Source organism: Vulpes lagopus, chromosome 8, assembly GCF_018345385.1.
Source record: "Vulpes lagopus strain Blue_001 chromosome 8, ASM1834538v1, whole genome shotgun sequence".
In the NCBI taxonomy this organism is placed as follows: Eukaryota; Metazoa; Chordata; class Mammalia; order Carnivora; family Canidae; genus Vulpes; species Vulpes lagopus.
In genome coordinates, this window is record NC_054831.1 from 37224207 (window position 1) to 37239117 (window position 14911).

General features: G+C 42.6%; 1 protein-coding gene across 1 annotated transcript in view; it reads left to right on the forward strand.

The window, feature by feature from the left end:
• The window catches only part of LOC121496476 (phospholipid-transporting ATPase IB-like), a 593036-nt gene that overhangs the window by 83314 nt on the left and 494811 nt on the right, over nt 1–14911 (forward strand). The window contains exon 2 of the mRNA XM_041764812.1: nt 10290–10434. Coding sequence (XP_041620746.1) covers nt 10290–10434 — 145 coding nt within the window. The remainder of the gene's footprint in view (nt 1–10289; nt 10435–14911) is intronic.

Here is a 14911-nt window from a genome sequence, read left to right on the forward strand (position 1 = left end):
CCTGCTTTTGGGGCACTTGAATCTCTAGAGACTTGGCTTTCCTAGTTTAAGCACCCAATCTCATAATCACTATTGTCACCTCCATGCTGCCTGTGAACTTGGCATTTGGGGGAGTTTTGTTTTGCTTTGTTTTGTGCATAGACTCTGGGGATGTACTTTCAGTTAAATAAAAAAAATAATAAACCAAAATCTATTCAGGGTAAAAGACAGTCAACAAATATTTGTCTATTTTAGGAAACTCCTTGAAGCCTCTCCCCAAATTATTTACAAGGTAGATCCTATAAATGACTCGTATAGTAGGGAACAAAATTCAACTCATAGATACTGAGCTAGTTGGTAAATTACCTCATTCTCATTATTTCCAAAAGAAACATGCTCCTCATGATTGTTTTGAGAATTATATGGATTAATACATATGGAGTGCTTAGACCAGGCTCAACAAGATATTGTTGTGCTTCTTACCATAACTATTTATGACCTCTCAGTGACATGGCAAAGACAGCTGATTGGTTTGGCAACACAAATTGGTGGAGGATGCTGGGGATTTAACGGACTCCATCTGCATTTCTTTGGCATTACTCCTCCTTTTTAAAGATTTTTCCGTATTTGGAACTTTCTCACTTCTGTGTCTGAGAAGAAACGTGATACACAAAATGTCACATCAATAAGAAAGTCAGGAAAAGCCATCACACTGGAAAAGAATGTTGTTTTAGTGGAAATAGGAATTAAGTTGGCCTCTTTGTTGGCTCTTCCAAATCTGATTGCGTGTAATTTTGAAGGTTACATTAAGATTGTTGATAGAAGTAAAAGGTGTGGGGTTCACATGACCAGTGGAGAGAAGCAAACATGACAGGCAGATATACATGTGAAGCAGGATAATAGTTGGAGCAAATGAATGTGCCTTTCTCTTGTTCTTGACATTTGATTTCCATGCACTTGGAGCCTCCACCACCAAGAGAAATATCAAGGTGTCTTCACCTTGTGCCTTTCAGAAATAGCAGTGATAAGCAAGCTAGCCTTTTGTTTATAAAGAGACTTAAATAAATTTTTTAAAAAATATTTTATTTAAATTCAATTTGCCAACGTATAACACCCAGTGCCCATCCCGTCAAGTGCCCTCCTTAGTACACGTCACCCAGTTACCCCATCCACCCAACCTCCTCCCCTCTGCAACCCTTTGTTTGTTTCCTAGAGTTAGGAGTCTCTCATGGTTTGTCTTCCTCTGTAGTTTTTCCCCACTCAATTTCCCTCCTTTTCCTTATAGTCCCTTTCACTATTTCTTATATTCCACAGGAGTGAAACCATATGATAATTGTCTTTCTCTGATTGGCTTATTTCACTCAGCATAATACCCTCCAGTTCCATCCACATTGGTGTAAATGGTGGGTATTCATCCTTTCTGATGGCTGAGCAATATTCCATTGTGTATTTAGACCACATCTTCTTTATCTATTCATCTAAGGACATCATGGCTGCTTCCACAGTTTCCCTATTGTGGACATTGCTGCTATGAACACTGGAGTGCAGGTGTCCCATAGTTTTTCTGCATCTGTATCTTTGGGGTAAATACTCAGCAGTGCAATTGCTGGGTCATAGGGTAGCTCTATTTTTAAATTCTTGAGGTTTTGTAGATTAGTTTTTCCTCCTTTTATAGTATTTAAAATAGAACCTAGAGGGCTTGACTTTCAGCATTTTCTTCATTGAAGAAGAGCTATCTCAGTGGGTTTGTAAAGGATTGTTTAGAATCCAGAAAGAGAATGATGTCAGGGATGTACACTAAAAAGCTTGCCTGTCCTTTTGATCTTTAGGAGGTGAAAGGACGAAAGGTGGGGAGAGAAGAAATCAATCCGAGAAGAAACATCTTAATTTTTTTCCTCTCTGACGGAAGTTTCCCCAATCAAAGGGGAGACATATGACATTCATGAGGATAAAACAGGAGTAATACGAGCTCTCATTTTCCTGAATTGGCCACCTATACTTCTCATGTGGTCTGGGAGCAGATTTAAAAGCCATTGGGCCTTCCAGGGGCTGATCCTGTCAGGGCTTCTGAGGTGGCTGATGACCTCAAGCAAGAAAGAGGTTGGTCACTGATGACACCGGACAGGTGAGCTGGCTGTGAGACAATGTTCAGTGAATCTAAACACCCCTGGCCAAGGTGTTGTGTGTCTTCCAAATGCTGTGGAGAGGCGAAGCAACTTCAGAGAAAACTGTACCTCTCCTAGGATTCACTGTTCAAAATAGCATTCATGCATACTGAATTGTGATTTTTAAGGTTGGTGTCCTTAATTTGCACCCTGTTTCCTGGCCCCAGGAGTAATGAATATCTATCCTAGCAACACAGGGAGCTGCTACAGAGAACCCACTGGGCTTGTATTTTTAAGCCGTAGCCAATCCAGTCCATACAGGAAAATCCTCTGAATTCAGTATTGTAAAACCTAGGATGTCTTGTGGGTTGTTTATGCTTTTGGATATTAAAGATATTTCCTTAAAAACACATTTGCCTTCACTACATTAAAATTCCTCATTTGTGAATTATCTAAGGTATAGAATGGGTTTTGAGGAACAGAAGGCTGATTTGTTCTCCTGTACTTACTGGAAACAAAACCTCAAATTACTGTGGCTCCACTTTCACCCATGGTGCTGAAGCCAATGAGGTTGTAAATAAAGTATCGCTGGCACGTGTTTTTGCTCACATGCCATTATTCCTGGAACACTGTTTTTCCACACAACCAAATTATACCACCATACTCGTTTTTGTAAGCCTAGTTCAAGTGCTTCATCCATGAAGTCACCCAGTTCTTTGGCCCTAGATGGGACTGGCAGTCATCTCTGTCCCCTGGATTCTCCTATTTCTTGGTCTCTCTTGTTTCTTTTGCTTCTACCAAAGTGTAAGTCCATGGCTATGCTGTACACCTTTCCCTCCTACTACCTGGCAAAATGCCCTAGATCTAGGAAGGGCCCAATATGTGCTTATATAAATGTAGCAGCCAACAATATTTCAAATCCTAAGTAATTCAGGGCCAGTTACTTCCCCCTCTCACTTTCTTTATCCCTGAAAAAGAGAAAAGAGAAGCCAATAAGTATTGGCAGTAAAAAGTGTCCCTCTCTCTTTGTTTTTCTTTTCAATTCTTGGGTGGAAGTGGATCACAGATGCTATATTTGGAGAGATGTAGTTTGTGCAAAGTGGTGTCTAGAAAAGACCTTTGAAATGTGTCCGCCAGGGCTAGAATAATCACATCTTGCCTTTGCACTGCATTTTCATTTTGTTCGTTTGATTAGGAGAAATAACCAGCTCAAGTGCTTCCCCAGCTGCTGGACTGCTTTGTGTCTGTGTTCTGAGGGATTATGAAGCATCTTTGTAAATATAGAGTAGAGGCCAGAGTTGAACTTGAAACCCTTTTGGGAAAAGGAGGTGTGTGTGTGTGTGTGTGTGTGTGTGTGTGTGCATACACCCACACCTGTGCACACACACGTGCTTCTTGTTATGAAGCTCTATGATGATCGTACTGTTTTTCTGGAAATTTTTCTGGAGGCAAAGAGAATAACCTTTTACATACTTTTAAAGTGCATGCAAAATTAGGAGATAATGCATAATCAACTTAACTCCAGTAACCAAAGTCCGAAGAACCTGTTTACTAGGAATTTTATGCTCTGTTTTGTTGATAGGGGAGATATTTAATATTTCCTTAAGGTAGCAGTTAGGATATAATCGTGTTGTTAACTGTGAAGAACTTAGTTTATGTGAAGGTTCAGCAAACTATGGCCTGTGGGTCAAGTCTGGCCTGTGAGTGAAGAATGGTTTTTATATTTTTAAGATTTTTGTGTCTAAAAAAGAGAGGCTGTATGTAGCTCAAAGCCTAAAATATTTACTGTCTGACCCTTTACAGAAAATTTGCCAACCCTTGATTTATATCATTGATTTCTGTTTGTGGATGAAGAAGCCAGGGCTCAGATGGTGTCCTGACTTGCCGAAGCTCATAGAGGCAGCCTGTCCTAATGGGTACATTGGATTCAAGTTTCTGCAGATCTGGCTTTTAATCCTATCTTGTGTTTGACCTGATATACTTCTGTGATTATTCGTAAAGTTTCCCTTTTGGTTCTGTCATTCTAGAGTTCACAGAGTAATGTCTGCAGTTCAGTTGTAATACTAAGTACCCAGAGTTAGCTCAGACTTCACAGGTTAAGGGCATAATTTTCTAGAAGACCTCCTTCACTTCGGACAGCAGCTTCAAGCTCTGGGATGCCTAGACTTTTTGTACTTGTGGCCAAATAGTTACAAATTCAAGGATTCCCATTACCTCTTCAGTTTGAATAATAAGCTAGAATAACTGAGAACTCAGAAAAGCACTATATTCAGGATTACAGTCTTTATCCTAAGGATACAAATCAGGACCAGCCAGATGAAGAGAGACACGCAGGATGAGGTCTGGGAGGATCCCACATGGGAAGCTTCTGTGTCCTTAGGGCATCTCACCTGAGCTTTGGTGTCCATAGTTTTTATTGGGGTTTCATTACATAGCATTATTAATCAGATCATTGGCCACATGGTTGAATTCCAATCTCCAGCCCTCCTTCTCCCCAGAATTGGGAGGTCAGACCCCAACCCTCTAATCACATGGTTGGTTTTTCCACGGCATGGTCACCCCCCATTCTAAAATGGTCTAGGGGCCCACCAGGGTCACCTTACTAGCATAAAACTGAGTGTGGTCCCAGGGCCTCACCACAAATAATGAAGAAACACTTGTCACTGGGGCATTTCTAAGGGTTTAGAAGCCTCCCCAGAAAGCAGGACAGAGACCAGCCAAATTCTCTATTCTACAACAATGTCTAGCCAAGGTCTGACTTCCCACAGAGCTAGTTATAGAAGTTCTGGGGAAAGCCTCCACACTTTAATGGGCTTCTCATTTAGGAAGCCTAGAGCATTTCTTTCCCAAGAGTTTCTACTGTGAGATAGTGAGACTTCTTTGCAAGGGATGTGGACTAGATAAGTCACCAGTATATTCTGAGTTAGAGAAAAATATGGCAGCTCAGAGTAAAGGATTTTATTCCTATGTTGCTTAAGGCAATGAAATGCTTAGTAAAAATTGACCTTATATTAACTCCCCTTTTGTGTTTGACTCTCTGAAGTTCTTAACTCCCTGGACCAATTTCATTCACACTAACATGTATAATATATAAATAATCATTAAATAACATATAATTAATTAGATAGGAACAAATTTCAGAAACCTGTTAAGATTTTTCCTTCTCTTTCCAGAACTCTCTCCATGGAATTAATTTATGTAATAAGTAGACATGAGGCATTGTCCTCACTTTTGTCTGCTGCCTGCCCGTGGGAGGCCTAGCATTGCCCTGCTTCCTAGCTAGTGACTGCCCATCCCTATGTTATGTGAATGAAATGAGAAATTTGGGCCATTTAGTAAAATGAAAATACTCTAAGGACATGAACAGAGTGAGTAGGAAGAGATTAATAGGCAAGCTAGAGCCACAGTGTGGCTGGGGCCTGTGCAAGAGTTGTTGGTGTCAGTGGCCTATGTATGAGAACTAGTCTGGTTTTCTCTGCCCCTTCCCTATTCTTTATCCATCCTCCTTGAGAATGCCCTTCACCAGGAGACATGCCTGTCATCTATGTCTGTTTCTTAGAATTGTTTCTCCTATCTTGGCAGAAAGTCTGAAGAGAGGAGGGTCTTCTTTATTTAACCAGTCACCTTCCACCAATTTCTGGGCCTTATCCAAACCAACCAACTTAAATGTTGCCATGAAGATGTTCCACTGTTGGGTCTGGCTTCCCTGAGTGTGGGTTGTGGCATCTAATGGCACCTGTGCTAGAGGCACCTAAAACCTTGTCCCCCACCCCAGGGTGATGTATAAGTGAATACATATTTATTCTTCCTCTTTAACCTTACTCACTCATCTGTCTTAAAGGGAAAAAATAGGTTCTCTGTGAGCACCCTTACAGTATTGATTGGCATTTCTGGTTATTGAGGGGTGAGTCATGGAACCCCTGGCTAGGGTCTAGGAGGGGACTTTACCCAGAACCCAGGGAGTTGTTGGGATAGTTTCTGTAGCTCTCCATGAAATTGCTTCATCTTTATTCCAAAAGAAGTCCTTTATTTCCCTGCCTACTCCTTGGGTAGAAGATGGCCATTAGAGACCTGGAGTGTATATGTTAATAGAGCAGCCACATGTAGAAACCATCTTCCTTAAGTCCCCCTTCGAAGTTTCCAGAAGACTCCTAATGGTCTAGCTTGGGCCAAATAATTGTCCCCCGTGCAAAGAGCTGTGAATGGATGAAGGGGACTGCATTTTTAGACCTGTCTGGAGGCTCCCTGGCCTGTATGTAGGAGGGGAAAGGTTCAGTTACCAGACAAGGGAGTCTGAGGTTCATTAGCTGGGTAGGCAACCTCAAAAGGCACCTGCTACATTAGCCCTTTATTTATCTGTGTTTACAGACTGCCTACTGTGTGCCTGGTATTTTATTCAGGATGATGGTGCTAGAACCATGAGCAAGGCAATATTCCTGCCCTCGTGCCTTTGGCCAGCAGCTGTCTTGTCTGCATTTCTATTTTGTAATAGGCAAGCTTAGTGCTTGTCCATTTGCCTACTCTTGTTTCTCTTTATCCTTTTTTCTTTGGTTTCTTTCTCAACAGATATTTATTGAACTCCCACTGTCTGCTGACACTGTGCTTGTTTATATGGGGGAGTTGTAAGCATCTCCTCTAATTTTGCATGGTGGTATTTTCAAAATGCATTAGCTCAGAATTCATCTCATGAGTCTGAATTTGAAACCTTAGTCATAACGTGCTTCACTATATATGGTATAGTGTTTTCTTTAGGCGATACATTTTCAACAGATGTGTGATATTTTGAAAAGATTAAGTTTTTCTCCAAAGCAGGATTGGGTCAAGATGAGGCCACTGAGGTAGAAGACAGTTATCAGAGTCTTAGGGAGGGGGGAACTATAACAATTGCTACCTAGAATAAAACTCTAGGGCTGGCCCTGTTGTAGTGTAGAAAGGTGAGCTGGCCTCATGCATGGTAGGTGCTTGGGAGATATTATTTCATGTAATTCTATCACTAATTGTGTAATTATCTTGCACCCCAATATTTGTTATCCAACACTTAAATTCTTGTTTGGGAAAACTGGTTCCATTCTTTTTTTTTTTTTTTTTTCTGGCCCACACATTCAGTCCAAAAAAAGTCTTGCAGGGTTTTCCTTTGAGATGGTTCTCCCTGTCTATTTTTTTTTCTTTTTACCCATTCTCCATTTAATTTTTGCTTTTTAATGTCTTGCTTCTAGATGTAGAATTAATTTCCTACCTGGACCTCCTTATCTGCAAATTCTCCCCTCTTTCTGCTCCTACTTGTATATCCCTGCCAGGTGCACTTGTTCCCTGCGTGGAGACTGTCTGGGGCTTCATATGACCTTCAGGATGGAGTTGAAGCTTCTTTGCCTGGCATTGAAGTCCTTCCCAGTCTTTCCCCCCTCCTATCCCTCAATGGCCCTCCCCTCTCCTCCCTGCCAACCTGAGCTTTCCTTCTATTTCCCACTCTGGACCTTCAGTGCTGATTTTAAGTTTGTTTATTTTAATTGGCTTCTTATACATCTTGTCTACTTGGGCTTTGGCTGAAGCTCTTTCTTGTTCTCACCCCAACTGTCTTTGTCCTCCTCTTTCCTAATAGAAATCTTACCCATACATTAAGGCTTTTATATCCGTCCTCAAACTCTGTTCTGACCAGCTCCCCTCAAGCACAAACAGGCTGCTGACTCCTGACCCTCCTTAGCGCCTTCAAGCCTGATCTTAGTCACTTGTCATAAACCGTGGCTTACCGGTAACCATGGTTATACTTTAGCACCTTAAAGTTTTTGAGAGCAGGAGCCAGGTCTTTTATTTTATTTTATTTTATTTGCGTTCCCAGCAGCATTAACAAGTGATTCTCAACTGTGGCTGCCCACCTATAAGCCTTAGGTAACATTATTATTATTATTATTATTATTATTATTACTATTTTTAAGTAGGCTCCATGCTTTTAAGTAGGCTCCAGTGTGGGGCTTGAACTCACAACCCTGAGATCAAGACCGGCGTTGAGACTAAGAGTCAGCATTAAACCAAGGGAGCTAAACTGAGGGAGCGACCCAGGCCCCCACCTCTTAAGTTACTTTATTTTATTTTATTATTTTTTAAAAAGATTTTATGTATTTATTCATGAGAGACACACACAGAGAGAGGCAGACACATAGGTAGAGAGAGAAGCAGGCACCATGCAGGGAGCCCCATGTGGGACTCCAAGATCACACTCTGGGCCCAAGGGAGGTGCTCAACCACTGAGCCACCCAGGCATCCCTTAAGTTACTTTAAAACAGAGTAAAACAAGTCGGAATCTGTTGGGGTTGGGCCCAGGATCTAGTTCATTATGGGAGCTCTCTTGGTGGTGATAATGTGCAGCCAGGATAGAGAGCCACTGAGTGAACACAGTCTAAGCAATGAACTATTCTGACCCATACGAGTATATGGCATTTGAGCCCTCTGTGCATATCACTGCATCTCTGCCTGGAGAATTCAAAGTGACCCTTGATAAGACTTGGGTGCAAATGGTTTATTCAACTAGCAAACATAAATGCCCATTATGTGTCAGGCACTGTTGTAGGTGCCGATATGACTGTAGTGAACAAAACACGTCCTGTTGTCCTGGAGCCATGGGAAGACAGATTGTAAATAAATAATGTCAAGTAATGATGATAAATGCTGGAGATAAAGAGGGATAAGTGGGCAGGGAGAAGAGCAATATTTTTATATAGGGAATATTTTGAAACTAGCCTATCTGCCTTAAATCAGAAAATGCTTTAAAACCTAACCTTAAAACAAAAACAAAAACAAAAACAAAAACAAAAACCTAACCTTCTCTGACTGAAGTGAGCTCTCAGGCCAGCCAGTCTTGAAGTGAGGTCTTCTGCTCCCTGCTGCCCTTTGTCACTAAGCAGAGGGCCCAGTAGTCCCCTGTGAAGCCAGAGGAGCCTGGGAGAGTGGAGGCTGGAGGCAGGGAGTGAGGATCTGAGGTTGGAGTCCCTAAATGGGGAACAGCCAGGGTGCTGTGACCAGGGACCTAGCTATGAATACTCTTGAGGATACTATGTCAGCTCTCAACCGATTTCATGTTTTGGTTGTCCCTCTCTTGTGATAAAGATTATAATAGGATTATAATCTCTTTAAAACGATGACATACTTAAGTAGCCAAGACATTCTATTCCAAGATTTTTCTCTGTCAATGAATATTCCTTGTAGCTGTGAAGTAGATGTTTATTGAAATGAGATGTCCAATATTAGAGTGAAAATACACGCAAGGAAAAGGAGAGAAGGCTGCCTCTGCAGGGGATTTATTGTTCTGTGATCCTGTACTTCAGACACCCCTCCCTGAAGGTCCCTTCTAGAGGTGGGTTGCCTCTTGTGAGGAGGGACAGACGTTGTAGCTGAAGCACGTGTGTCCTCAGGTGTGGTAGTGTGAGTAATGGGTGTGCCATTATTCTCCATGCAGACACCTCCCTACTTGAAGGTTGTGGGGAGGTTGAGCTCACAGAAAGCCTTGACTATAGAGCTGAAATCAACTCTTAAGGAGACAGACTTGCTTGTATCTTGACCACAGACGCCTCACCGGAGCCATAAATGAAAGATCCCGCATCCCCCACCCGCCCTGAGCTGGGATTGGTAGCGCTACCGCTCGCTCGCAGGTGGCCGGGCGCCCCTGGGGGAGAGAGGAGCTGGGGCGCTCGGGCCCGCGGTGGAGCCGAGCCATCACCCTGAGGGTCGGGCATCTCTCGTTTGTAGGGCACGGCGATGTGCTTTCTCCGTCCTTTTATGCGGCGACTGAAATGCAGGGCGCATCCCCTCTGCTGGTATCTTTGTCCTAAGCGCAGTCAAAGCCGCCCGAGAACCGGGCTCCGGAGCGCAGTCCCTGGACCCAAAGCGGGGAGCCCGCCCGGGCAGGTGGGGGTTGGGGGGAGGCCCCAGCCGGGCCTCGCGCCGCAGCCGGGCGGGGGGGGGGGTGCGGGGCGGAGTCGGCGGCGGGAGAGCTCCCCGCTCGGCGCCCCGGGGACCCGGGCGGGGGCGGGGCGAGCCGGGAGCAGCTGCGGCGGCGGGTCTCCAGGGGGAGCCACGGTACATAGGCGCTTGGCCTCGCCCGGAGCATCCTTCCCCGGGGGCCCCGCCCGCTAGCCCGTCGCCCGCGTCCGCCGCTCCCGCCCGGCCTGACTTCTTTGTGTTCGGTTCCCTGCCCGCGCCCCGTCTCTGCAGGACCTGTTCGTCCTTCTTCGGGCTACAGGAAGGCGGAGGATGAGATGTCCCGGGCCACGTCTGTTGGAGACCAGCTGGAGGCGCCGGCCCGCACCATTTACCTCAACCAACCGCATCTCAACAAATTCCGTGACAACCAGATCAGGTAGGGGAAGGCGGCGGGCAGACGCGGGGCAGGTGGCGGGCAGGTGGCCGGGCCCTCCCCGCCGCGCGGCCCCGCGCCTCTGTCTGCAGCCCCCTCCCTCCCTTCCCTCCCCTCCCCTCCCCCGCCCTCTGGCGCCCGGCGGTCCCTCTGCCTGCGCGTCGGTGGGGTCGGGTGGGTACAGCCTTTATCAGGTCTCCGTGGGATCCCTTCTGGGCTCGGGCTCGCCGTGAGCCCCGAGGAAGTTTTTATTCTCGTGTTCCTGACAAAAATGAGGTCTCTTATCTTCTCATCCCTGGGCTCCCTTCCAAGAATTTCTCCTAGACCTGTTTTAAGCCAGATGATAGCTCTCCTTATCAATTTGCAGACCATAATATGGGGGAATGCTTTATTTTTATTTATTTATTTATTTATTTTTTGGTGGTGGTGGTGGTGGGGAATGCTTTATAAAGGAATCCCATAGGTCACGGGGACTCGCATTCAGCCCTCAATGGTCCCCAACATTGGTTATGAGGTCTCTGTTTGCTGGGAAACTTTGCCCAGAGTTACCTTCCATCCATCTTTCTGTTAACATGCAAGTGTCTGCTTTTTGCTGGCTACTGTGTCCAATGCTTTACTTTTACTAGATCAAGGAATCCTCGTAACCTCTCGAAGGCATTACCTTCAGATCAGGAAACTGAGGTAGAAAGATGTTCAATAATGTACTGGTCATGTGGTCATGTGGCTACTAACTAGCAAGCTGTGAGTAGCAACCACCTTTTCTGACCACTATAGCTAAAATTCTTTCTGCTGTGCAAAGCTAGATCTTTAGGCATGGGTGTTAGTACTTTTTCAAATTTCATTTAAACTTTCTGACTTAGACAACTTGATGTCAGTGACTTCAGAGGATATACTTCTGTGAGTGGCTCAGAGCATCATGCTCAGGTGTAGAGAAGTTAAATGATCAGGTTACACGTAGATTATTGACAGGCTTGAATTTCAATCCAGTGTTTCTTGAAAGCCCTGATTAAAACTTCATTGCATGTTTAAGTATTCCACTACAGCATTAGCACTTACACAGGCTGCTTAGGCTGACATCTTTATTGAAAAAGGATTGGCTACTGGGCATGACTGTAGCTTGATAGAATTTATGGTAGAATAATGATGCATTTTATATGGAGATGATACCTTAATTTATTAAGGGAGTATTAGATTATCCTGGCTTTATTTTGGATTTTAGGAATGACCATTAGGGCACATTCTTCACCTAAAAGTGTAGCCTAGAAGAGTAGCTGAGGTGCCATTCAAGAATGTGTGGGCTTGGTTTAAAATACAGAGCAGCACCCACAATGAGTTACTACTTCACACACTCACATGGCTCTAATAAAAAAAAAAGATAACAGGCATTGGGTGTTGGTGAAGATATGGAGAAATTGGAGCCCTCCATATCTTGATAATGGGAATGAATAATGGTGCAGCTGCTTTGGAACACAGTTTGGCAGTTTCTCAAAAGGTTAAATGTAAAATTACCATGTGACCCACCAATCCTCCTACGTATATCTACCCAAGATCAAGGAGAACCTATGTGCATACAAAAACATGTACACAAATGATCAGAGCAACATTATTCACAGTAGTCCTGAAGTGGAACAACCCAAATATCTATCAACTGATGAATGAATAAATAAAATGTGGCCTATCCATGCAATGAAATACTATTGGCCATAAAAAGGAATGAAATACAGATACATGCTACGATAGGGGTGAGACTTAAACATTTATAAAATGAAAGAAGCCAGTCATAGAAGGCCTCACTCATTCTACCTACAGGAAATGTCTAGAGGCAAATCCATTGAGACATATATTAGTGACTTTTAGGGCTAGGAAAGCGGGAAGAGGTTGAGAAATGGGAGTGACTGCTAATGTACATGGGGTTTCATTCTGGGCTGGTGATTGCACAACTCTGTGAATACACTTAAAACCATTTGGAATCCTGCATTGCCAATACAGTTCCATTTCTTCATACCTTATATATGTTTCAATTACTTTTAAAAAGATGGAAAGGTTACTTTAAAAAGGATTTTATCTTGTCTCTTTTTTGCTCGATTTGGGATTCAAGAGATTTATATGTAGTACCGCTTTTTTCACTATATTATGTGCTTTATAAACAGTAAATGTATTAGGCCAATATATATATATGTATACATATATGTATTTATGTACACACTACATAAGAAGGATATAGAATTGAAGATTTTTAAAAAATCTTAGGATATTTTCAAGTAGTACTTTATCTTAGTTCTTCTTAATGTCTTTGACTTTGGTATTCATTTAAGCATGCTTAAAGTTGGGAAAATAAGGGTCTTTGTTTTGTTTGAATTATATGGAAGATAAAGATTTTTAAAAGTCTTGATAATGTGGCTGCACTACATTAGTGCAAAGCTGACTTTTGAGGCTGATTTTATTATCTGACTTTTTCAACTGGCTACCTGTTGTATAGTTTCAGTTGTACTTTATTGGAGTCAGAGAGGAATAAGTATGGAAATAGACATACAGTGGGGTTGGTCAAGAATAAAATAGGTAGACACCAACTATTCTATTTAAAGTCTTGTATAGGAATATAATTCCATTAGTTAAAATATATCATTAAATATTAAAATTCATATAGTTTCTAAGTTCATGGCTTATACTGTGAACATGACATACTCAGACCCACTGAATAGGGTCTACAAAATTAAAATGTGGCCCTTGCTATTTTGTAAAATGGCTTTTGAGTATTCACTTCACCTCAACTCTATATTTAGGGGAATTACTAATGGTAATGTGAATTCTAGTTCATTAAGGAACTGATTATAAAACTTCTTGACATTAAAGCTTAAGGATTTTGCAAAATGTTGAGCCACATTATTTTTGTACTTTAATATTGCTGAGGTCAAGTCTTATAAAAATATTGTCTTTTTAAAAAATTTTTATTTATTTATTTGACAGAAAGAGTAAGAGAGCACAAGCAGAGGGAGCAGCAGAAGCAGAGGGAGAAGTGGACTTTCTGCTGAGCAGGGAGCCCAATGTGGGGGCTCAATCCCAGGATCCTGAGATCATAACTGAAGCCTAAGGCAGATACTTAACCGGCTGAGCCACCCAGACACCCCAAAACATTAATTCTTTTAATAACACTTTTAGGGATCCGTGGGTGGCTCAGGGGTTTAGCACCTGCCTTCGGCCCGGGGGCGTGATCCTGGAGGCCTGGTCTGAGTCGGGCTCCCTGCAGGGAGCCTGCTTCTCCCTCTGCCTGTGTCTCTGCCTCTCTCTGTGTCTCTCATGAATGAATGAATAAGATCTTAAAAACAAACAAACAAACAAACAAACAAACAAAAAACACTTTTAGTCTTGGCCATGAAAATTTGCAAAAGTTGATAAAGCTATACAAAGGACTACTTTCATAAAAGGAAGTTGATAAATTATTTTTTTTTCTTAATTTTTCTTGAGAAAGGGTTAAGGCTTTGTTTTTTGTTTTTTGTTTTTCGTTTTTTGTTTTTGAGGCAGGGACATGGAGTATTTATCCTGGATTTTTTGCTTCTAAATCAGTTTTTGAAAAGAAGGGAACAGGGGGACAGATTAGACTCATTCTAGTCAAGGAGTCAAGGGTGCTGACTTTGTGGCTGCTCTACACCTCAGGAGGCTGGTGTTCTTACTTCCACACTCCAGGCCCTTTATGGCTCAGAGCCTTGGATCATGGCAGTTGCTCTGTGACTGCATTTACGGGCACCTGGCACTTTGACTTCAGAAAAGAGATCAGAGTTTGCTAAGGAGGGATGTGGTTGTCCAGCATTGGGGAAGGTTGGTGAGGGGCTGAATGGTACAATTTAGGACAGGCAGTGAAAATCTAGGGCTATTGTTTCAACTAATGTATCCAATAAAGAGGCTGGGTCTGGTGAGGAGGAGTAAGGTCACTGCTGGAGTTGACTGTGGCCTTGGCACCCCTGGGGGAATATCAGACACGGTAACTCCAAATCCCAAGCAATACCTTGAAATTCCAGGAGGATCTGCCCTGTGTCAGTAGATGTCTCTTTAAACCCTGTTCTTGTTCTTGACACTGAAAATAATAACACTAGTGATTGATTTGAAGCTGTGGTAGGTGTAAGGTGTAAGTCAATTTTAGAATTATTGAAGCCAGTGAATTTTGATTATTGTAATCATGAGAAAATAGGTCTTTTTCTCCTAAGCATTGATTTTTCTAGGGCCTTAATTATGAGTAGTAATTAATGGAATATTATAATGTACATACAAACATGTGTAGGATTCTGTATATGTCCACCTAACAAGATCCCTTTTTTTCTGGTGTACAATCTCCTTGTAAATATTTATAATAGCTTTATTGAGATATGGTTTACATACCATGTAATTAATTTACTAAAGTGTACAGTTCATTGCTTTTTAGTGTTTTTCAGAGTTATACAACCATCACTACAGTCAATTTTAGAACATTCTCATCACTTCCAGA